Source organism: Populus nigra, chromosome 8, assembly GCF_951802175.1.
Source record: "Populus nigra chromosome 8, ddPopNigr1.1, whole genome shotgun sequence".
Taxonomy (NCBI): Eukaryota; Viridiplantae; Streptophyta; class Magnoliopsida; order Malpighiales; family Salicaceae; genus Populus; species Populus nigra.
In genome coordinates, this window is record NC_084859.1 from 2,726,566 (window position 1) to 2,752,053 (window position 25,488).

Consider the following 25,488-nt stretch of genomic DNA (forward strand, 5'->3'; position numbering starts at 1 on the left):
TATGGCATTGTTATTTGTTGTTTCTTTTTAAGCCCTTTTGAAGGCAATGCTTTGTAATTTTAATTTTAATTTGGTGTGTGTTATTTAAACTTTGATGCAGGAGAGGAGTCCAAAACACAAATATTAAAAAGACTTGCAATATATTAAATACAATATTAGCACTAATAATTTAATATAAATGAATATTTAGTGACAAAATATTAAATATATTATAGAATTTTGTAACAAAATTAGATAATATTTACATTAATTAGAAAGCCCATCAGAAAGCCCAAAAAGCCTAGAAAAGCCCAAAATAATAATAACACAGGTTTTCCGGTTTTTCTGTTAAAAAACCGAACCGAACCGAACCGAAACCGGTCGGTTTGAACTGGTTCCGGTTCGGTTCCAGTTTGAATTTTTTAGTTTTTCAAATTTTGATTTTGGTTAGTTTTTTAGATAAAAACCGAACCGAACCGAATTTGCTCACCCCTAGTTTGTGCCGCTAACTGTGATTAAAGGATCAATTAATTATTTATTTAAATCAACCAGAGGGATTAATCTGTTTGTTTAACAAAAATACAGACACTAATTAAATAGAATTTAACTCAAATTTTAATCATCAATATTTTTAGAAGGAATCTGGAAAAGAATAAAGTCATCTATTTCACATTGGTCCAACATTCCTCACCTCTCCCCGCCCGAGCTCTCTCTCTCCCTCCCTCTCAAAGGCGTAGCTGTGCATCTAGTTAGGAAGAACATTTTATAACTTACCTCAAGGTCGAGCATGGTCAGGGTTATTGTGTTGTCTATTCCGAGGAAGATGTGGCGTTCAATCCATGTGAATCGCACGACTTGTCCATATCTTTCTTATTGATTACAAATAGCATTGAGAATTAAAGAATATTATCTTAATAAGTTCCAATTTATTCTACAAAAACTATATATAAAGATGTGACAAAATCTTAAGTTCCAATTTATTCTACAAAAACTATAAAGATGTGACAAAAAGATGCAGCTTATGGATCCAGCCTGGTTCAGGTTTTGATCCTGTTAAAAATCTATTTTGTTGAATTGTTCATCAACTCGTGAATTATTGGGTTAAATAGATTAATTTTTTAAACAAAACAATGCCATTTTTTTTAATAAAAAAATTGGTTCTAACGTAGAAATATAATATTAGAAACTTAAACCTTATTGATTAGCAGAAACTCAATGGGGAATTTAATTTTGAAATAGATTTTTGTAAAATCAAATATGAACTAATTAGTACTAGGAAGTTTGTTTAAAATTACAATAATATTATAAAAAACAAACATAAATAAATTTATTAAATTCAATGAAGTTCATAACTAGGATCACGGGTTCAACAAATTAAATTACAAAGCCCTAATTGATATAATATGACGCCGTTCAATACAAAAAAAAGTACATCTTAAAAAAAATTAAGCTAGACCATGTTTCAACCTATTATGTGGGTTGTCTTCAGACTTGAGAAGTCGACTAGGCTATATTAGAACAACTTCCATGTAATTGAATTTAAAACACGAGTTAAATAAGAAATCAATTCGAGAAATTTTAATATTGATTTGTTGAATTGGATTTAATAACAATATCAAAAATCTAAATATTTTTTTTTTCATTTTTTTTAATTCAACTCACATAATAACACAGTATAGTAAAATAAATAGATATAAAATATTTTGATGAATCCTTGGGATAAAAGATTGTTTTAGGACGTTTTGCTAATTTCTTTTGTTATCTAATCAATCAAGCTCACAGTGAATAAGTATATAAATATATACAATTAAATTAAATAAAATATAAGAGAAAAATGGTCGAAAGGTAAAGCTAAAGTGATGCGACGTGGAGCCACTAGTCGATAGTTGTAACGTCAGTTTGTGGGTTCGTCGTTAGTTTCTCGGATTTATTGATCTTTAGGGTGTCTGTTTCTAGAAAAGAAAGAAAGAAATATTTATATTATCAATGCAATGCAATGACTAAATAACATTTAAATATTATCGTAGCTTTGTCCTCATACCTAAGGAAGTGTACTACGCATTTTTCTCGAGTGTTTGAGTTTGAAATTATATCTGTGAACCCATTAATTTATCTAGAAAAAACATTTTTTAGGTAATAGAATCAATCCTTGAGGTCATCATATCATATATAAACCAATTATTTTAATTAAAACAATATCATTTTATTTAAAAATAAATTTATAATACTAACTGAATCCCTAAAAACACAATTAGACCAATCAAGTTTTAGCAAGTTAATTTCTTTTTTTTAATTTTTCATATTTAACTTGAAATTCAATCCAAATTAAATTATAAATTATGGGTTTCTTAAATTAACACATGTTGGGTTAGGTCTACCAATTATGATTGGAATCCAGGGTTAATATCTAGAAGAATTTATTAAATTTCTGTATAATTAGTCAATCGATGAGGGAATTTAGTTTTGATTGATGGAGAAATTAATTTAAAGATACCATGCAAGATATATATGTATATATGTGTGTATATATATATATATATATATATATATATATATATATATATATATATAAACATTTAAAGGGAAACGGACCCACCATCAATTATTGTTATTCGTTTAATTATAAATAGAATGAAGAGAATGATGCTCGCTGCACTTTTATCAGCGACTGATAAACCCCAGAAGGAGAACACTCTACAGAATTATTCCATCCTTTTTCGTAAATTATAAATTAAAAAGAAATTGGTTATAACATGGTTAACGAACACAACACAAAAATAAACAGGTGTATTTCTTACATAAATTCTTATTATTTTGTTTCTCCATTGGTTTCATGAAATTCTCTCAACAATTGAACAAAAAACACTACATCATAGCTCACAAACATACATTTTATAAGTCAATTAAACCTCTGCAAGGTTACACCTGACAGCGCAATCTGTTGATAGGTCCAATTCTGCTTTATGTTGTGTTTCTTGCTGAGCAAATAAAGGTCATGGGTTTTCTTTCTTTCTTTTTCCCTTATAAAAATGGTCATGCGGCCACGGACAGTTGCGAAAAAAGAGAGGCACTTATCACTTATTTGGTAAGTTAGCGTACTTATCAGATGACCCTCAACCATCACCCATTATAAATTAATGTCGACATCTATCATTATAAATTAAGTAGCAACAACGATTAAGACTAATTGTTTTACCAAGATTCTCAACCATTGTAAAAGTAGATTTGAAAAAAAAATCATAACAAAAATTCAAAAAATTAAAAATTGCATTGCTTTCCCTATATATTTTAGTTTTTCTTATAATAATAATAATAATAATAATAATAATTATAGTCTCTCATGTCTCACAACTTTATATGTTTTTTCTTGAATAAGTGCTAATGTTCTTTGAGGGGTCCAAGCACCATATACTGAAAGAAAGAACTAGTTCAAATTGAAGCACCATGAGTTTCTCTATGGCTTGGTTTACCAACACTCACCATCTGCTGGTGCGGCAAGTTATGAACTAGCTGGCTAGTTCTTTGCTTCCTTGGTTTTAGAAACACCATGTGTTCAAAGAATAGTCAACAAAGAAAAAGAAAAAGAGAAGGGCAAAAGGTTAATTAAAATCAGCAGGACTACCATCAGGCAACCTCAAGTATCATACACCTCACACCTCTGTTTTTGTCTTTTTCATTTTTCGCGTGTTTCTCACAAGTAGCGAACATACAGTGCTGGGAAGTAATTTTTTGGTCATGTTTGTTTTTTGAAATTTACTTTTCGGGAAATCACTTTTTAAATTTTTTTATGTTTGTTTGTCATTAGAAAAGTTGATCAACAAAAAACACTTTTTAATCAAAAAAAAATTTGGTTTGGTTTCCAGGAAAGTGTTTTCTCTTTTGGTTGTGTTTGTTTTTCAGAAAGTGGTTTCCGGGAAACTATTTTCTAAACTTTCCTGTGTTTGTTTGCCATTAGAAAAGTTGGTCAACAGAAAACACTTTCCAGTCAAAGAAAAATTTGGCTTGGTTTTCAGGAAAGTATTTTCCTGGAAAATTTGGACGGAAAACACTTTCCGGATGTTTTGAAAAATTTAGAAATGTCATTATTTGCTGATTATATCAAATTTGATCCTCAAACTTTTGATTGCTATATATAATTTGTTTTGAATATTTATTTTTCAATTCCATCTCTTAAAATTTAATTTTTATATTAATTTTGGTCCTTATTTTTATAATTGTTATTTGCTTTTTCTTTATTATTTTTTTATTGAAATTTTTTATTTATCAAATTTGGTCCTCATTCTTTTGATTGTTACTTATTTTATTTGAAATAATTTATGAAATGTTAATTATCATTATTTTAATTTCTTCACCTTTCATTTTTTTTTAATTTTTTAAATTTGATCTCTATTATTTTGATTATTATTTATTTTATTTGAGATAATTTATGAAATTATATTTTTTTTCAATTTCATTCTCATTCAACTTTTTAATTTGTAAGATTTGTTCCTCATTATTTTAATAAATTTGAGAAAAATAAAATATTAATAAGTTATTTTCCAGCTCATTTTTCATGACATAACCAAACACTGGAAAGTGTTTTCCAACTTATTTTCCATTACACTACAAAACATCGGAAAATACTTTCCCGGAATTCACTTTCTCCGGAATTCACTTTCCAAAAAAAAACTACTTTCCAGCAAACAAACGGGGCCAGCGTGAGATAGGGGTTAACTCATTTCATTTTCATAAATTAAAAGGATTTATTTTCTTTTCTTTGTCGATTACAGTGCATGCACGGTAAAGGTTTGGGTGGGATATAGTCCAGGTCAAGATTTTATTAATATTTTTTAATTAATTTTATATAAAATAATTTTGTAATTCTCAATTGAGTTATCAAAAAATTCTGAAAATTTGTGTGAAGCTTTCTAATACGACACTTTAGCTTGGGTTAAAATTTCAGAATTTTTAGAGAAATTCAGAAATTTGATGAAAAAACACAATTTAACCAGTTTTACGTTATTGGACGTAATTTTCAATCCAACCATCAGATTGAGCTGAAATTTTACAAGAAATCTTAAAATATATTGAATAAAATCTGGCTAAAATTTTAGAATGAATAGAGCTTGGTAGTGTTAACAAAAAAAAAAGACCGTCAAATAAAAGCAAAACGACTCAAGTAAAATGGTTATTTATAATTAAAAAATAAAACAAATTAGCTCTTCATTCCTTTTATATGTTGTCGACTGGGAAAAAACATAATAGGCAAAGAAAGAAAATAAAAAGCGAGAGAGAAAGAGAGAAAAGTAAGGGAAAAACATAAAAAAAATAAAAAAAATAAGAGAATAACCTTGTAAACTTACAAAGTCTAATTTATAAAACACTAATCTAAGGAAGAATCAAGTGAAGGAAGGAGAAATTGAGAGAGCGAAAAATTTAATTACTTTGTTTTTCAGTTGACATGAGATTGTTATTTTATCCCGGTTGAGGAGTTGTTACACTATCGATTCAGATTCGATTATATATGAATTATATTACACAAAACATCGAAGGATGTAACTTTAACAGTGAATTTATTTTTACTTTTACTACAATTTTATATACTTTCAAATTTATTTTTTAAATATTTTAAATAGTGTATTTGAATTAAAATTTCCCCGTTAACTTCAAAAATTCATGTATATATATAAGTTAATAATTGATTTTAAAAAAAATTATATATTTATTTAATAGCCTAGGAAAAATTATTTGCTCTGCCCTGGAGTGCATATATAAAAGTTTTCTTACTCAGAGTAAATGCCATTGTAATGTTTTCACAGAGTTCCCCTTGTTTGCAACCAATTCACTTATATACCTTGGAGCATAGCCATAGCCATAAATGGAAGGTTCTTCCAGTTCAAGAAAATTAACCATGAAGCTCGTAACTAGAATTTCAGACAGAAAGGTGGCCAAGTAAACTCCTATATGTACGTTGTACCTCTGGTATTTCAGACAGAGCATAGCCATAGCCAATGATTCCGTTGTATGCATTTCTGATATTGGTGTAGTGTATGAGTTCACGGTTCTTTTTCACTGCTGCTAACTTCTCTATACCTGCGTTAAATGTCATGTTTTACATGTGCAGAATCGAGACATTAAAGAGGCATCTTCCGTTTTCTAGTCAAGAACTCAAGAAAATTACCAAACAGTTTGAGGAAAAGATTTATACTGCCGTCGCCGATCAGGTATTCCACTAATGTGTGAATTTATGCATAAGTGTGTGGATTTATGCATATACACATGTGTGCGTAGTGTGTCCACACTTCCTCACTGGTCATTTTGTAAAAGTTCACATCATTTCGTTAATTCTCTTGATGTAGCAATTTAAAGTGGTAGCAATGGAAAAGGAAAAATCACGTGTTCAAGGAAAAAAACAAATAATACAATGAAAGATTGTAGCAATTTAAAGTATTTTGTGAGAAAAATTACAGTATTTTCCTAGTACAAAAGCAACAGATAAAAATCAATTAGCCACAATAGTGTATGGTTTCCTGGTTTCTCAGTATAAGGTTGAATGTTTTGGTGATATCTTTACATCCAAAATCATATAGACAGCTACTGCTGGCACTTGCAATAGCCAATGAGCACTGTAGAGTATATATTGCAGCGTGAGATAAGGTTATCTCATTGCACTTGCAGTAGCTACTGCTGGCACTTACAGTGCACCGGTTTTTAATGAGTATTTTTAGATTCTGTTTGTTTTTTTTAAAATTAATATTTTTTTGATTCTACTGTGGGTGGAGCATTTAGTATGGGCAGGGTTATTGTGCTGTCTATTCAAAGAAAGATGTGCCTGTAAATTGTTAAGTTGATTCTTATCGGTCTGCTCTTTAGAGTTGATGATAACATGAAATATTCATTATTAATGCTCGTTGTTTTCTTCTTCTTTTTCCTAGATTAAAACATCCTAGACAATCTCTTTGGGATGATTTACTGTTTCTGGCCTCTTAATCTTCTATTTGTGCTGTGGTATTTAGTCTGCTGATATTCATTGCGGATTGAAAGGCCTCGTTTTATGACTTTGTTTTGTTTTCTTCTTATTTCTTTATTTTTTTGTGGCATTTTCCTCTTTCAGAGAAACAAATATATACATAAATAACAAGAACAGGAGGGGAAGGAGAGGGGGTTTTGACAGTAAGTATTTGCTTAGAAGGGAATGCTTCTTTGGTTTAGAAGCACCATGAAGATTCAGGCCTAAATCTTTGCTTAGAATGCCCGAAATAAATATATCACACACCTCTTTTTTTTTTTTTTGTTCATCTTTTCATGTGTTTCTCACGAGAAGCAAACTTGAGGGAACATAAAGCGCTGGGAAGTAATTTTTGTTGGAATTTCTTTTGTAATCTCTTGTTTTGATGATGACCTCTTGGATGGCTGCATGAAGCTTGTTCCGCTTTAAATTTCAAGGTTAATCTATTGTTGTGAGCATACGTCGAGTTGCAACTGAACTTAAATTGAATGGTGTTGGATATGGGCCTTCCATTTGTTTTAACTTCTACAAAGTTGAAATGATAGTGATCTTAAAGTAGAAAAGCAGTTAATGTTGAATGGTGTATGGTTTCCTAGTTTCTCAGCATAAAGTTGAATGTTTTGTTGACCTCTCTACATCCAAAATCATATAGACAGCTACTGCTGGCACTTGCAGTGGTCAATGAGCACTGTAGAGTATATATTGCAGTTTGAGATAAGGTTAACTCATTGCATTTTCATATATTGAAAGGATTTCTCTTCTTTTCTTTGTCAATTACAGCACATACCTAGAAGTCTTCTTACTCAGAGTAAATGCTATTGTAATGTTTTCACGGACTCCCTTGCTTTGCAACTAAGTCACTAATTATCTTGGAACATAGCCATAAATGAAAGGTTCTTCCAGTTCAAGAAAATTAACCATGAAGCTAGTAGCTAGAATTTTTAGACAAAGGGTGGCCAAGTAAACTCCTATACTCTGTACCTCTGGAATAATGCAGGGAAAGGATGTCTATGTATTTTGATGTCTTATATTACTTGACCAACTCTTGCTTATCTCATTATTTGTTTTTACTTTTTGCTAATGATTCCACACATTTTTGATATTGGTGTGGTTTATGAGTTCAGGGTTCTTACTCGCTACTGCAACTTCTCTATACTTGCTTGGTCATTAAATATGAAACGTGATGATTTGCATATGCAGAATGGAGACATTAAAGAGGCATCTTCTGTTTTCTGGTTAGGAGGGATTACCAGAACTCAAGAAATTTGCCTAATGCGAGGTTCAATAATTACAATTTTATCTAGACATGAATATACACACGCATTTATGCTTGTACAAATGTGTGTGTAGTGTGCCTACATTTCCACACCTTTCATTCTGTATGCAAGGCTGATTGAGAGTTCGCATCTTTTTGTTAATTCTCTTGACAAGTGTTTTATTTAGAGTGACCAAGTTCAAGTACATGGGAAGTGTGCAAAAAGCAAATAGCGAATCAATACATAAATAAGTTAATAAAAAGAGAGGAAACAGAAGTCTATCCTCACAAAAGATGAAATGATAGAGCATATATCCATTTTCCTCCTCTTGTAACATGGATTGCTGTGAGATCTAATGTTTTGTTATTAATATCTGATTTTAGTCTGATTATCTGCATAAAATATCTCTGGTGATGCTTTTGATGAAAATCAGGTCTCAAAATGCCATGCCCACTGCCCCCATGGATCCAGCAGGTAATAATGCATCCGAGCATTGAATTTCTAAACATCTTACCTTTTGTTTTTCTTCTCGCATTGTTATCAAACTCTTTTACATTTTATTGCTGCATATTGCTATGTATATCACCTTGCTCGCAAAATGTCATGATCACCTCCACAATGCTAATTCTGTAATGCGTGTGAAGTGTTTCATCCTTAACTTGTTAATGAACAAGGACTGTGATGCATGGCTATTTTATATTTTACGATTGAGATGGTAGATTTTAAAGATTTTCCTGTTTAGGAGATAAGACGTCACTTTCTTGCTTTTCTTCCGAGAGAGTATTCGATCTTTTTTTCGTATAAAATAATGATGCCATGCATTGAATTTCCAAACATATTACCTTATGTTTTGTTTGTCGCATTGTTATCAAACTCTTTTACATTTTATTGCGGCATATTGCTATGTGTATGACATGCTTTAATCAAAAAGTTGATTAATTGATGAATGTTAGGCAAGAAAATTACAGAATATTTTTGTTTTTTGCCTCCTGCTTTTCTTTCCCCCACTCTGAAAATTGTCATATTATTTTTGTTTTCAACCGCCTCTTCTTCCCCCAACCCTGAAAATTGTTTATATTTGCTTTGGAAGCATGGCAAACTTCACTGCCTCCCAGCTTAAGGAGATTGCAGCAGGTCTCGAAGCTTCTGGGCATCAATTTATCCGGGTAGTTAGAAGAAGCAAAAAGAGTCAAGAAGACAAGAAAGATTGTTTACCCGAAGGATTTAAGGAAAGAATGGGAGGCAAAGGGCTATTATCAGAGGATGGACACTCCAAGTTTTGATTCTTGATCATAAAGCAATAGGTGCATTTGTGACTCATTGAGGATGGAACTCAACTCTTGAAGGCATAAGGCCAATATTTGCTGAGCAATTCTATAATGAAAAGTTGGTGACTGATGTTTTAAAAGTTAGTGCTGTCGTTGAATATATTATAGGTCAGGTCAAGGTTCTTGAGTTTTCCCAAATGTGATGATATGATCTCAAAACCTGCCAGAGAGTTGTTTGTAAGAGTAGGTCATGATGAGCTCATGATATGCATAATAGATAGAAACAAAAGATAATTAGAATTGATGAGATGCTGTTGTCCAATTGATATATGATTCTCAAATTATACATACTTACACATATATATATATAATTGATATTTATAAAAGCATTAACTGTAGCTGATATAGTTTTAGAGGAATATTTGGTACTTTGTTTCCGAAAAAAAAAAAAGATTTTTCTGCAAAGTAGCAAAAAAAAAAAAAAAAAACTGTTCAAAATTTATATAAGAAATTATACAGTTAGCGAGTCACAGATTATGAATCTTAAAAAAAATTGGCAATAATAACAGTACTCTATTACTATTAATTAACTTAAATATTCAAAACTTAAAAATAGTTTTTAAATTTATCCATGCCAATTTATCTTAAGAGAGTCGCAATCTGTGACTAGTTAAATTATATTATTTCTTTAAATAAATTTTGAATTGCGTTATTTTTTGTTCTAGGTGCTATTTTGCAAAAAAAAAAAAAAAGATTAACGTTTGAGTTATTCATTGTTCTTGGATTTGTAGGTATAACAACTGAAGATAGCAATCAAAAGCGATGGTGACATGGTAGAGCTTTGAGTTATTGCAGTGTTCTAATGATGAAGATGTAGGAAAACGATCAACATCTTATCAGTCTGGAGCTGGGCTTCCTCTCCCTGTAAGAACAATCAACATCTTATCTGCGTTTTTGTTAGTGGCCACTTCATCGACCCGTTAGCGGGTGGATTTTAAGCATAAAAAGGATTTTTTTTTTTAAAAAAAAAAGGAAGAAAGAAAGAGGGAGGGGGGCATCATCACGTGAAAAGCAAGGAGCTTGCCACCCATTATAGAGTGTGGGGCACTCTTGCATCTAAGAATATATGATCCTGAGGTTGTTCTGGTGATGGGTATTGGCCATTACATAAAGCTTCGACAAGCCCTTTTAGCTGCCTGCCTGTTATTAGAATTTGTATAATGAGCATTCAAACTTAAACTTCTTTAAATGGGATGAAAGCGAGTGAAAATCAAGAAGTTGGAGGTGTTCATCTCTAATGCATAGCTAAAGATCCTTTGTAAGAACATACTGCTAAAGACAAAAGTGTGTGTGTGTGTGTGTGTATAACAGAGAAATTGTCGATAATAGCAATCATTTTCTTTGTCTCTTGTGTCATATCTTCCAAAAATCTTAAAGTAATTGATGAAAAAGTGGATATACCACTTTATCTTCTTTATAGCACTACTGGCCAATATGAGTTAAAGCATTAAAAGGTCGTGAACGCGGATGCTTGACGAGCGAGTGTTTACTTGTTAATTTTTTTAGAAGGAATCTGGAAAAGAATAAAGTCATCTATTTCACTTTGGGACACCATTCCTCACCTCTCCCCGCCCGAGCTCTCTCCCTCGCTCCCTCTTCCGCCTCTCGGAAACCGCCGCATCCATTAAGGCTTCAGATTTCTGCCAGGTGCTTCCTTTTCTATCATGCTTTTGTTTTTAAAATTTATGGGTGTTTTCATTTATTTTATTGTAATTATTATTCAGAGACAGAAATCCATTTTAATAAGTAAATAAAAAAAAACAAATAATCGATCCGATGAAATCTCTGCTAGTGAACGCAATTCGATTTTAATAAGTAAATTAAAAAAGTATATAATCGGATCCGATGAAATCGCTGCTCGTGAACGCAATTCAAAGAAACGCACAATCAGCCGATTCTAATATTTTCTTTTTCAACCCCACCCTAATTTACATGATATTATCCGATTTTTCTCACAGTTATTGTTGTAATAATCAAGCCCTGAATTCTTGAACCCAAATTTATTTTATTTTATTTTTTAGTTTTATTTTTAAGTGGAGAATAGAAATCAATTCAAATCTTTTAGGCTCGATCGATAATTTGTTAATTAGTTTATGCAGCAGCTGGAGTGGAAGGGATATTACTGCCGGAATGGCCGAAAAATGAGCTGTTTGGTTGATTCTTCTTTTTTGGAATTTACTGAATTCTTCAAAATTATTGTGTTTTTAACAACAATACGATATCCTTGGGTTTCATGCTCGCTCACACATGGAAAAAAGAAAGAAAGAAAAGAACATCCTAGACAATCTCTTTGGGATGGGTTATTGTTTGTGGCCTCTTCATGTTCTATTTGCTGGGGTATTTAGACTGCTGATATTCATCGGGGGATTGAAAAGCCTTGTTTTATGACTTTGTTTTGTTTTCTTCTTCTTTCTTTATTCTTTTGGGGATGTGGTGTTCTCGGCTTTCTATTTACACTATTTGCTCCCTACAACATTTAGTCTTTCAGAAAAGTTAATACATGCATAAATAACAAGAACAGGAGGGGAGGGGGAGTGGGTTTGACTGTATGTATTTGCTTGCGAGTAAAAATTGGTAAGCACCTGAAAAAGGTCCTGTGCTGAATCTAAATTGGTAAGATGTGATATACTGATATCTAGAAAGATAACTTAATCTATCTATTGAAGTAAAGCATTTAAATGCGTATACAATGTTTTTGGAACATTAAATATCTATTTGATCAGAATCTGTGAACCTAAAACCACAATGAATACATATGCATCAATGATGCATCACGAGTGTTGCTAGAAAACGTCAAGTTAAAATTGAAGCACCATGAGTTTCTCTATGGCTTGGTTTACCAACACTCACCATCTGTTGGTGCGGCAAGTTATGAACTAGCTGGCTAGTTTTTTGCTTCCTTGGTTTTAGAAGCACCATGAAGATTCAGGCCCAAATCTTGCTTATAATACCTGAATACCCGAATACCCAAGATCCTAGCACCTTGCCCTGAATGGTCGTGTATATTTGTTATGGCTGTTCAGATTTTATGCATCCATATTTGGTAGAATTCTTTAATAAAGTACATGCTATTAGATGGAAGTTCTTTTTTAAATCTATTCAAGTCTTGAATAAACTGATACTCTAATTTTCATGACTTTGATGTGCTCTTGCTCTTCTGCTGTTCCTGACTTTCTTTTTAGGGTCTATTCTAACGTGCAATATAATTAATTTTTTTTGTGGTGATAGAAGTGATTTTTTTTGGTTGGCCAAAACCCCATGGATGCCAATAATTGGAGGCCCACTGCCCCAGGCGGAGAACCTGTGATGGACACAGGTGATTGGAGAACTCAATTGCAGCCTGACTCACGGCAAAGAATAGTCAACAAAATGTAAGTATCTGTTTCCTAATATGTGCTAGTGCTGCAAAATAGTATATCTTGTATTTAAATGAAAGAAAAAGAGAAGGGCAAAAGGTTAATTAAAATCAACAGGACTGCCATGAGGCAACCTCAAGTATCATACACCTCTGTTTTTGTCTTTTTCATTTTTCGCTTGTTTCTCACAAGAAGTGAACTTGAGGGAATAAAAAGTGCTGGGAAGTAATTTTTGTTGGAACTTCTTGTGTAACATCTTCTTTTGATGATGACCTATTGGATGGCTGCATGAAGCTTGTTCCGCTTTAAATTTCAAGGTTAATCTATTGCTATGAGCATTGGTGTTTCAATTTCAACCTTGAGTTGCAACTGAACTTAAATGAATAGTGTTGGATTTGGGCCTTCTATTTGCTTTAACTTCTACAGGATTGAAATGATAGTGATCTTAAAGTAGAAAAGCAGTAGACAAAAATCAATTAGCCACAATAGTGTATGGTTTCCTAGTTTCTCAATATAAAGTTGAATGTTTTGGTGATATCTCCACATCCAAAATCTTATAGACAGCTACTGGTGGCACTTGCAGTAGCCAATGAGCACTGTAGAGTATATATATTGCAGCGTGAGATAAGGTTAACTCATTGCATTTTCATAATTAAAGGGATTTCTCTTCTTTTCTTTGTCAATTACAGTGCATGTATAAAAGTTTTCTTACTCAGAGTAAATGCTATTGTAATGTTTTCACAGAGTTCCCCTGGTTTGCAACTAATGCACTTATATATCTTGGAGCATAGCCATAGCCATAAATGGAAGGTTCTTCTGGTTCAAGAAAATTAACCATGAAGCTCGTAACTAGAATTTTAGACAGAAGGGTGGCCAAGTAAACTCTTACCTCTGGAATAATACGGGGAAAGGAAGTAAAAATAGATGTCTGTATTTTGATGCCATATATTACTTGACTAACACTCGGCTATATCATTATTTGTTTTTACTTTTTGCTAATGATTCTGTTGTATACATTTCTGATATTAGTGTGGTGTATGAGTTCACAGTTCTTTCTCACTACTGCTAACTTCTCTATACCTGCCTTGTCATTAAAAATTAAATGCAATGTTTTACATGTGCAGAATGGAGACATTAAAGAGGCATCTTCCGTTTTCTGGTCAGGAGGGATTACAAGAACTCAAGAAAATTGCCGTACGGTTTGAGGAAAAGATTTATACTGCAGCCACCAATCAGGTATTCGGCTAATGCTAGGTTCAATAATTTTGATATTCTCTAGACATGAATATACACATGCATAAGTTTGTGGATTTATGCATGTACATGTGTGTGTAGTGTGTCCACACTTCCTCACTGGTCATTCTGTAGAAGTTCTTATCTTTCCGTTAATTCTCTTGATAAGTGTTTTATTTAGAGTGACCAAGGTCCTTTTCAAGTACAAGGGAAGTGTGCAAAAAGCAAATAACGAATCAATACATAAATAATTAAATAAAAAGAGGGGACACAGAAGTATATCCTCACAGAAGATGCAAATACAGAAAGCCTAGCATATTAGAAAGAGCATATATCTCTTTTCCCCCTCCTCTTGTAACATGGACTGCTCAGAGATCTAATGTTTTGTTATTGATATCTGATTTCAGTCTGATTATCTGCGTAAAATATCTCTGAAGATGCTTACAATGGAGACCAAGTCTCAAAATACCATACCCACTGGCAATGGTAACAAACCCCTGGATCCAGGAGGTAATAATGCAGCCAAGCATTGAATTTCTAAACATCCTTACCTTTTTTGCATTGTTATCAAACTCTTTTACATTTTATTGCTGCATATTGCTATGTACATACCATGCTTTAATAAAAAAATTGAGTAATTGATGAATGTTCAAAAAAATTACAGATTATTTTTGCCCCCCCCAGCCCCAAAATTGTCAAATGGCACTTTTATGCTTTGAGTCAAAACCACCTTAATTATTTCCCTCATAACTTTATGTGTGAACTGTCAATGTTTCATTTGTTTTTCTTGTTCAATGCCTTCTTTTTTTCCTTTGACATGGTTATCCTTTTTGCCTTTTATCTTGAACAGCATCTCATAGTATGCCGCCTCAAGTTCACAACCAAGGGCAATCGCTCCCTATCTCATTGTCCAGTAATCAGCCTCAAGCACGTCAGCAGTTATCACAAAACATGCAGAATAGTATGTCATCTAATGGAGTTCAAAGTTCTGCTGGTTTACAATCAGCAATGCCTTCTGTCTCCAGTTTAACCCAGACTATCGCAAACACTGTTGGACAGAATGCTAACATGCAGAGTATCTCTGGTGTTTCACAGAACCCAGTTGGGAATTTAATGGGACAAGGGACTCCCTCCAATATGTTTGTCAATTCTCAGAGACAAATGCCAGGCAGGCAGCAGGTTGTTCCTCCACAGCAACAGCAGCTGTCCCAAAATCCTCAGCAGTATCTTTATCAGCAGCAGATACAACAACAGCTTTTAAAGCAGAAGCTTCAACAGGGAAATCATCCACACTCACTTGTGCAATCTCACATCCAGCAGCAGCAGCAGCAGCAAAACTTGTTACAGCCAAATCAGTTGCAATCTGGTTTGCAAACATCAACTGTTATGCAGCCTTCAATGATGCAAACCGTCTCTGGTCTTCAACAGAACCAACCATCTTCTGTTCAACAGTCAACACAACCAATGCTCCAGCAACATCCACAATCAGTCCTCAGGCAGCAGCAACAACCTCAACAGTCTGCTGGTATTCATCAGCAGCAAACACCAATGATGCAGCAGCCACTATTGCCTCCACAACAGCAGCTAATGGGGCAACAATCAAATACCACTAACATGTCGCAAAATCAGTTAATTGGACAGCAAAACATTGTTGGGGACTTGCAGCAGCAGCAGCTAGGGCAGCAGAATAACCTTCAAAATCTGCAGCAGCGGCAGTTAATGGCTCAACAAAATAACCTCTCAAGCATGCATCAGCAGCAGTTGGGCCCTCAAAGTAATGTCACTGGTTTACAGCAGCAGCAGTTGCTTGGAGCTCAGCCTGGTAACTCAAGCATGTTATAGGGTCTCTCTGTCTGTTTGAATGATTGCATAACGTCGAGATGGAGTTCCTAGTACTCCAAGTCCAAAAAGGACTTGTATTCCTATGTAGGAAAATACTAATGGTCCTATCTAGGATAGGGAAAACCTAATAACGCTCCTTATTCTTTAGGAACAATAAAATACTAAATAGAAATAAAACCAAGACCTACAGCATTGCATTCCATAATTTTCAGCAAGTGTGAAAATTACAGAAAGACCCTTGTGTGCGGAAAACATTAAAAAAATACATGAATTCTAATCTTTTTTTTGCCTGCATCAAAATTTTTGTAGCATCCCTAGATTCTACAGCAGAGATTGGACATGCAAATGGTGCTGATTGGCAAGAGGAGATCTACCAAAAGGTAATTTCTGTGGTTTACTGTTCATTAGACGAAGTTCATGTATGTCACAGTCTTGCAAGATTTCAATGGAAAAGATCTCCTGGAATTTGGTACAAGGGAGTTTTATTCAGCTATGGTTGCGATTAGTTAGGAAGCATTGTAAGTTCCATGATTGCAGCAACTAAGAAACGATAAATTACTGATAAGATGATTAAAGGTAAAATATTCAGATTTCTAGGTCAAGAGGGTTATTTTCTTGGTACTGAGACAACAATTTTTTCTATTGCAAATCTCTCCCTTTCGATTTTTTCCCTGTATTTCCATACATTTATTGTGTGGTGAATTATTATTTTATTATTTCCAACAAGTCCAATTGACAATACTTCTTACTGTAATAGACAGACTTGAAAACAAGAGTGAACTGTTTCTGAATAGTCATCATTATATTTGGTTAAGTGAACAGTTATTTTCAGGATTACAATCAAATTGTTCTGAAACATGTGACAATGGAAGAAAGGAAAATAAGTGGACCTAATCCATTGAATCATGATCATGTCCAGTATTGTTGAATTTTTTAGAAACCGAGGCTGAAATTCTGAATCGTTTAATGGCTGTAGTTGCAATTCATAACTGCATATTTGATGAAGTCAATTTTTTTGTGTCTGGGAGGGTACTAAAACGGGAATAGGAGTGGTTGTTGATAATTAGGATATAAGGGTTATAAATCGAAAGTTATAAAGCTAAGAAGTGTTTACCAAGGTCGTGGCATCCATTGACTTGAGTTAGAACAATGGAAAACAATGGTGATTGTAGTTTGCCGTGAGACAAAGTAACTGAACTTGACCAACCCCTGAATCTTGTCTGAAGTGGTAACTACACAATCCTTTGCGTCTTTGCATGCAATCAATAACGATATTCTCTTTTGAGTTTTCAGCATTGATTCCACTCTGCTATTTTTATCTCAAACAATATATGCTGTCCTCTGCCATTTTGTTTATTTATTTATTATCAATTCTCTCAAGTTTGCTTATGTTTCTTTCTGACCCTGGCACGTGAAGAAATCAAGCATATGATTGATAATGTCTTGCTGGTTATATGTACTTCCTAGATCAAAGTTATGAAGGAAACGTATTTGCCTGAAATAAATGAAATGTACCAGAGAATTGCTACCAAGTTACAGCAGGTAAATTGTCTCTGTAATTTTCTCCGATTTATTTGCCCACACATGATTCATAAACCCCCACAGTTGAGCTTTTGTATTAATTTGTTTTCCCATCAACATTGCTTGTCACTGTATCATCTGCACTAATTACCTCCCCCACCCCTACCACCCCACAACCATGCATTGACACAGAAGAATTGAAATAGAAACATTTTTTTCACTAATGTTTTACTAGTTTTGCTAGAAAGGGTCAATGCAATTTTTAATTCTCGTGTATGTTAACTTTGCTTTCCAGCATGACCCTCTTCCGCAACAACCAAAGTCAGAACAGCTTGAAAAGCTGAAGGTATTGAAGGTCATGTTGGAGCGCATGATAACATTCTTACAGGTCTCTAAAAACAACATCACACCTAATTTCAAGGAGAAATTGGGTTTCTATGAGAAGCAGATTGTAGGTTTTCTAAACCCAAGCAGATACAGGAAGCCTATTCCTAATCTACAGCAAGGACAACCTCCCCAACCTCGTATTCAACCTATGCAGCAACCCCAATCTCAAGTTCCTCAATTGCAGTCCCATGAAAATCAACTGATTCCCCAGTTGCAATCAATGAATACGCAAGGTTCTGTACCACAGATTCTACAAACACAACAGCTTAAACGATTGCAGCAACGCCAGAATTTAATGCAGAATCAACAGATGCAGCAGCAGCAATTACACCAGCAAGCTCCATCTCCTATGCCAGGAGATTCTGACAAACCAGTTTCTGGTATTTCCTCACTCTTAAATACTGGAAATATTGTACACCAACCATCTGTTGCACAAGCACTGGCTCCATCCCTTGCAATTGGCACTCCTGGGATATCTGCATCACCTTTGCTTGCAGAGTTTACCAGTCCTGATGGTGCTCATGGCGGTGCTTTGACAACTGTTTCTGGAAAGTCAAATGTTACAGAGCAATCACTTGAGTGCTTGATTAAAGCGGTTAGTGATGCTCTCCTTTTGGTTTTACTCCACCCCACCCTTATTTTGGAGGTTTCTGAAAAAGAAAGAAACTTCTTTGTGAATGAGATGGTGATGCTGCAATTTTTTTTCCCAGGTGAAATCTCTGTCTCCCAAAGCACTTAGTGCATCTGTCGGTGACATTGGCTCCGTTGTCAGTATGATTGACAGAATTGCTGGTTCTGCAGCTGGTAATGGATCTAGAGCTGCAGCTGGTGAGGATTTGGTAGCAATGACAGGATGTCATCTTCTTTCGTTTTTGTCTTTTTTATTTTTCACGTGTTTCTCACAAGAAGGGAACTCGAGGGAATAAAAAGTGCTGGGAAGTAATTTTTGTTGGAACTTCTTGTGTAACATCTTCGTTCGATGATGACCTCTTGGATTGCTGCATGAAGCTTGTTCCGCTTTAAATTTCAAGGTAATCTATTGCTATGAGCACTGGTGTTTCATATGTTCGATGATGACCTCTTGTAATGTTTTCACAGAGACTCCCCTGTTTTGCAACTAATTCACTTATATATATAAACAAAGAGTAAGGCATCTTCTGAAGAAACAAAGAAATTTAATACCCCAAACTAAGCAGCAGGTAGAAGGCAAAAACTGAGCACAAATTTTCAGGAAGGGACAAGCGAAAAAAACCAAAAAAGAAAGTAGAGAAAATACAGACTCAAATTCACAACACCCATTTTCTTTCCAGTGGAACACTTTAAATTTATAATGATCTGATTTCTACGCATATAAAAAAATCAACTTAATGATCAATTCTCTATAATTTAAAAACATCCAAACTAATAAACTATTAGTTATTTTAGTCATTTTAATAAACATTTTAATTATGAATTCACAAAATATTTTCAACAATTCATATTGATGAATTAACATTTAAATTTTAGATTTTGTGGCTTATTAGTTTCTTCGTGAATTACTTCTAAAGCATTCTATATATCTCTAAACTAATAAATTATTAGTTATTTTAGTCATTTTAATAAACATTTTAGTTATGAATTTACTAAATATTTTAGTCAATTTTAGATTTTTTGACTTATCAGTTCCTTCATAAGATACTTGTAAAGCATTCTATATATTTCTAAGCATTTTTATAGAATATATTCTATCAAATTCACTTTTACCCAATGCATAATATAAAATATTCATGGCTTTAACATCTATAAAAAATAACTTTTTATCATTGTCCGTATATTCACTTCTAATTTTAGAAATCTCAATACCATTTTTAATTTGATAGGTCTAAGAGATCTATTTTGTATGGATAGCCACAAATTAAAATCAATAGATTAACAATAAATTATCATAAAACGATTTATTACTTGCTTTTTGGTAATAGCAGTATGATTGTAATATTATTTTGTATGGATAGTTTTATCCATCTATTATCTCAATAACAAGATTAACTTTGCACTTATATATCACACTTATATAATCTCAAATAATATTAATTAAAATGAATCACAAAAATTTAACACACTAATTCTGCCAAAAAAAAAAAAACAATTTAATAAACAATTTAACTTTGCAATTATGTTTTTATTTATTTGTTTTTCTATGAGACACAATGGAATTTTCAATAGAAACTATAACTATACAAATAATTACAAATATTTTTCTTTTGACATCAACATAAAAAACATTATGCACTTATCTAAAGTTATGATAAAAACAAATTTGATTGATACTTACGTAATTCTAGGATTAAAGCAACAATAGCATCTAAGGGAGTTAATTAGGTGTTGCACTAATTATGTCAAATAATGCAAATAAACACACTAAACACATATAATACAATAATCAACAATATAATTAAAGTGTTTAAAGTAAATAGATAAGGAAATAGATATTGCAAACTCGTTTTTTAATGTGATTCGGTAAGCTTACATCCACACTTCAAGTACTAACCGTACTTGAATATTGTACTCTTTTACTAATCCAAGTGAAATATACAATGCCTTGATGATCACCGAGAAATTATACCACTTGAAGATTTTTTTCTTGGTAACAATAGATCACTAATACACACAACAAATATATTAAGAAATAAATTGTTTTAAGATTGATAGAACACCTTAAATAGTTCATAAAATTATTGTTCCATTTTACTATAATAATCAAGTTTCCACATAATATAAAACATGCATATAAATTAATAACCGAAATAAAAATTAAATTAAGGCAACAATCAATTCTTTAGCTTTAAATCGATTTATTTTTTGCTTTCTAGTGATAGAATTGAGAAGGCCCGCCACAGACCAAGAGGACAGCTTCAATGAAGCCATCCCAGCCGATGCAGGTGATTACCCGTCGGCTGACATCTCCTCGCGCGCCTAGCACCAGCCAAACCGCATCAATCTGAACATGCACCAGACAAAGTCGATGAAAAGACGCCAGGGAGCCTCAGCAGCCGAGAAGAAAGCGCGGGAACACCCACCGCGCGAGAAGAAACGTGAAAAACAAACGGAGCACGGTAAAGACTGTGAAGCCACAGGATTCACACACAGTGCACCGTGTTTTAATGAGCACTCTTATATATATATATATATATATATATATATATATATATATATATATAATTCCTTTAGTTTTAGTTTGTCAGTTATGAACAGCGAAGCAGCACAAGAATACAGTTCTTTTAGTTCGTTAGCGAATCTGGAAAAGAATAAAGTCATCTGTCAAGCTCTGTTCACTTTGGTTCGACATTCCTCACCTCTCCCACTTGAGCTCTCTCTCTTTCCCTCCTCCGCTTTAGGAAACCGCCGGCTCCGCCGCCACCTCAACCAATAAGGCTTCAAATCTCCACCAGGTGCTTCCTTTTCTATCATGTTTTTTATTTTAAAAATTTACGTCTGCGTTTTCATTTATTTAATTGAAAAGCCTTGTTTTATGACTTTGTTTTGTTTTCTTCTTCTTTCTTTATTCTTTTGGGGATGTGGTGTTCTCGGCTTTCTATTTACACTATTTGCTCCCTACAACATTTATTCTTTCAGAAAAGTTAATACATACATAAATAACAAGAACAGCAGGGGAGGGGGAGGGGTTTGACAGTGAAAGAAATGATAGTGATGTTAATGGACCCATGAAAGGGATATCTTGCAGAAACATTGGATCTTTAATGCCTATTAGGTTCTGATTCAATCGAATTGGAGCCGATCAAAATTGTAATGACCCAGTTTCTTTTATGACCTGGACTGGGCTTTACATGCCCTTGATTATGCCCAAGAAGAAAACTAAAGAAATATTTCTTCTGGTATGTAAGAAGAAATATTATGTATTTTCAGCATATTACATAGATTGGGTATAGAGTGTATCCTCTGGGATCGCTAGGGATACAAGATTTGCAGCCAAAAATATGACCTGACATGTTGAGGAAACAGAAAGGAGGTGTTTCTTTAAACACAAGGCAGATTTTTATGATTTTCTTCCTTTTGGTCATTAAATTTTTTTAAAAGCGGCTTTGGTTCGATTCTTACAAGCTACGGGCAAATCTTCAGCGTTTCGACAAGCAGCCTCATGAGCAAAGGAAAGACAATCTGCGACCACTCCAAGCTTCTCGTTGCTCCCCTGTTCCGATTAGAAACAGAGATTCAAGAAGCTATGCCACTGTCTTGAGACAGGAGTTCGAATGAAATCTACTGTAAGTTCCCAAGACACTCTTTTTCCAGAAAATCATTCATCTGCTTTGCATAAAGTGATCCATGAATCTATAGAAGAGGAATCTGTATGGTTAGGATATAGTCTTGTTGGGTCAATTAAAGAGGGTGTGAATTAACGTAGGCCCTGTTTCACTGTGCAATAGAGACATTGAAGATAAATCAGGAAGAGGAAAAGAAGCCTCAATCACTCTCAACATGAGTGTTTGAAGTGGCTCGACTCAAAGAAACCAAATTCAGTTGTTTATATTTGCTTTGGAAGCATGGCAAACTTCACTGCCTCTCAGCTTAAGGAGATTGTAGCAGGTCTCGAAGCTTTTGGGCATCAATTTATCTGGGTAGTTAGAAGAAACGAAAAGAGTCAGGAAGACAAGGGAGATTGTTACCTGAAGGATTTGAGGAAAGAATGGAAGGCAAAGGGCACTCCAAGTTTTGATTCTTGATCATAAAGCAATAGGTGCATTTGTGACTCATTGAGGATGGAACTCAACTCTTGAAGGCATAAGGCCAATATTTGCTGAGCAATTCTACAATGAAATGTTGGTGACTGATGCTTTAAAAACTGGAGTTAAGGAATGGCTTAGAGTGCATGGAGATCATGTTAAAAGGGAAGCTGTAGAGAAGGCAATCACTCAAATTATGATGGGTGAAGAAGCAGAGGAAATGAGGAATCCTGAGCTCTTTCATAGTCTTAAAAGGTAATATATAGATAGTTGAACCATCATCAACCAAAATATAATTCATCATCTTTTCATCAACATATCTTTTAATTAAAAAGGCTGATTATAAGGTTTTAATCTAAGTAATAGGTCTTCATCGTTAAAGGATATCTTCATGGTGCATACATCATGAGACAAGTTTGAAGAGTTATCATAACTTTCCTTCATGACATGCTCAATAAGAGTTTTCTCTTCATCAACATAATATCAAACAACAAATATATTTTTCATCTTTCTCACCTCTTTTGGTATGTATTCATTCAGATTAACAGGCTTTCTTGAACTTTGAGCTAGAAAAACCTCTTTTCTAAATAGTATGGACTTCCATTGAATCTTTCGGTGTATTGACTCATTAATTAGATTTCTCACCATCGAAGATTCTTATTATAGTTGGCTTTGTCATCTGCATGCTCTTCTTCCTACCTCTTGATTGTCCTATAGAATGATTTGCTTCAATCCCAGAGGCCATTGAGGATATTCGTTAAGGAAAGATTCATCCTCTTGATTTATTATGTAATTTTGTGGGTCTAGCTAGTATGCTTAGGCATAACGGTCATGTATTGGTATTTTTTTAACAAAATATATTAAATTTAAATAACTACTTGGTGATATAATATCATGAATGATGATGATAAGAAAAAAAAGAAGAAAAGAAATCTAATATAGATCAAATAGTATAAAACAATATTCATGGTTAATGCTCGTCGTTTTCTTCTTCATTTTCCTAGATTAAAACATCCTAGACAATCTCATTGGGATGGGTTATTGTTTGTGGCGTCTTCATGTTCTATTTGCTGGGGTATTTAGAGTACTGCTGATTGAAAAGCCTTGTTTTATGACTTTGTTTTGTTTTCTTCTTCTCTCTTTATTCTTTTGGGGATGTGGTGTTCTCCTCTTTCTATTTACACTATTTGCTCCCTACAACATTTATTTTTGCAGAAAAGATAATACATACATAAATAACAAGAACAGCAGGGGAGGGGGAGGGGGTTTGTCAGTGAAAGAAATGATAGTGATGTTAATGGACCCATGAAAGGGATATCTTGCAGAAACATTGGATCTTTAATCTTGCTTTCTTTTTTGGTTCTTAAAATAACCGATCAAACGAATGTTGATTATTTCTATTCTTTTCTTTTCTTATTTCGATCACAATTCACAGTGAGTCAGAAGGATGAACATGAAGCATATTTGAAGTTTAAAGACGAGGATGGCCAAGTGTGGACATTTCGTTGTAGAGTCCCACCAGGAGGGCGTTCGAAACCAGCCCTTTCTGGGGATTGGTTTTCATTTGTTCGTTCAATCACAATACACAATCAAGATCAAGAAAACAACTTCAACAACTCGGAACTAGTCCGTTCCATTTACATGCAGAATCTTGTGAGCCCATGAAAGAATAAATTTTAAATCAATTGCAGGTCTCTTGAAAAATTAGTGTCAGTTACAGTTGTGCGTTCGAGTTTTCATCTTCAAATTGATTGCCTGGAAAATAGATGTTCTTGGCAGTTAACAGGTCCAGATGGTATTCAGTGCATCAAAACAATGGACACCAAAATGGTTTAATTTCTTCTGATAGTAATGATTGTCCCCATAACGGGAACAGTATATTAGTTAGTTCCACACCATGATGAGTGGTCTTCGTTTTCATTTTAGTTGCTGCGGAAACACACGTTGACAGAGAAGATGCAACTAAACACGTCTTCTTCAAATTCAAACATGCCCTAATCTATCTATTGAAGATGTGATATACTGATATCTAGAGAGATAACTTAATCTATCTATTGAAGTAATGCATTTAAATGCGTATACAATGTTTTTGGAACATTAAATATCTTTTATATAAAATTCATTAGAGTTATATATATATATATATATATATACAAATACATATTCATACAATAAAAATAACAAACATCAACTGTTAAAGATTCACAACACAACACTTTATCTTATCCTTCTTAAACCCATTTTCTCCCTTGTTCTACTACTCTGATGGGGGCAATAGGCGATGCAGGCATAAACTAGAAAGTCAGCAAACAAACACAAAGAAAATAGATTTATTAAACTCTAAATTTGCAATTTATTATTTTTTAAAAAAATCTAATGATGTTTGCCTCTCAAAGAGGTTTCTAAAACATTTAAATATACTAGAAAACCTATCCCTATTGGAAAACAAAATCAGAACCCAAAAGCATAAACAAAAATATATAAAATCTTAAATAAAACAATACATTCAAAAAAATCAAGAAAAAATAACAAAATTAAATCAAACAGGATCTTATGAACCTAATTTCAGAGGATCCGAACATCGGGTGATTAACAAAATATGTTTTCATTTAGATGGGTCTCGAGAATTTTCAATAAAAATTTAAGATGGATCCAATAGTTAATTTTTTTTTATAGCCTCTTTTAGTCACTACTCTAGTATAGCATATCCAAGAGGACCTCAACTTATTATAATAATTCATAAAAAAAAATCTACTAAATCATCCACACAAAAAATCTTCAGTAATAAATTCTCATACTCTGTACCTTTAGTTTTCACAAGTGTAATTGCATCAATAGGCCTCTAAAAGTCAGTTTATTACTATGTAATAGTGTAACATG

At 33.4% G+C, this 25,488-nt stretch overlaps 1 protein-coding gene and 1 long non-coding RNA gene across 7 annotated transcripts; both read left to right on the forward strand.

Moving 5' to 3' along the window:
* The first annotated feature begins 10,938 nt into the window (after positions 1-10,938).
* LOC133701737 (mediator of RNA polymerase II transcription subunit 15a-like) lies at positions 10,939-18,938 on the forward strand. 5 transcript variants are annotated; one of them, XM_062125796.1, is made up of 10 exons: positions 10,940-11,198; positions 12,780-12,922; positions 14,032-14,143; positions 14,548-14,650; positions 14,991-15,962; positions 16,292-16,362; positions 17,450-17,524; positions 17,799-18,270; positions 18,388-18,485; positions 18,601-18,938. In XM_062125796.1, the coding sequence occupies exons 2-10, from the start codon at positions 12,810-12,812 to the stop codon at positions 18,814-18,816; spliced, it is 2,232 nt and encodes a 743-aa protein (XP_061981780.1). In that variant the 5' UTR covers positions 10,940-11,198; positions 12,780-12,809; the 3' UTR covers positions 18,817-18,938. The 5 variants fall into 5 exon arrangements, with proteins under 5 accessions (XP_061981778.1, XP_061981780.1, XP_061981776.1 ...); XM_062125794.1 differs by having other exon boundaries at positions 10,939-11,198; positions 12,844-12,922; positions 17,799-18,485; XM_062125792.1 differs by having other exon boundaries at positions 10,942-11,198; positions 17,799-18,485.
* Positions 18,939-21,107: 2,169 nt separating this feature from the next.
* On the forward strand, positions 21,108-24,501 carry LOC133701358 (uncharacterized). Of its 2 annotated transcripts, XR_009843554.1 has the most exons (4): positions 21,108-21,318; positions 21,503-22,149; positions 22,312-22,863; positions 24,044-24,501. It is a non-coding gene; the product is annotated as an uncharacterized LOC133701358 (long non-coding RNA). The 2 variants fall into 2 exon arrangements; XR_009843553.1 differs by lacking the exon at positions 21,108-21,318 and having other exon boundaries at positions 21,352-22,149; positions 24,044-24,321.
* The last annotated feature ends 987 nt before the right edge of the window (positions 24,502-25,488 follow it).

Coding starts and splice junctions, on each gene's coding strand:
- LOC133701737 (XM_062125792.1), top strand. CDS start 12,810: ATGGATGCCAATAATTGGAGGCCCACTGCCCCAGGCGGAGAACCTGTG. Junction 15,963..16,291: donor GTTGCTTGGAGCTCAGCCTG/GTAACTCAAGCA, acceptor AAATTTTTGTAG/CATCCCTAGATTCTACAGCA. Junction 17,525..17,798: donor TTGCTACCAAGTTACAGCAG/GTAAATTGTCTC, acceptor TTTGCTTTCCAG/CATGACCCTCTTCCGCAACA.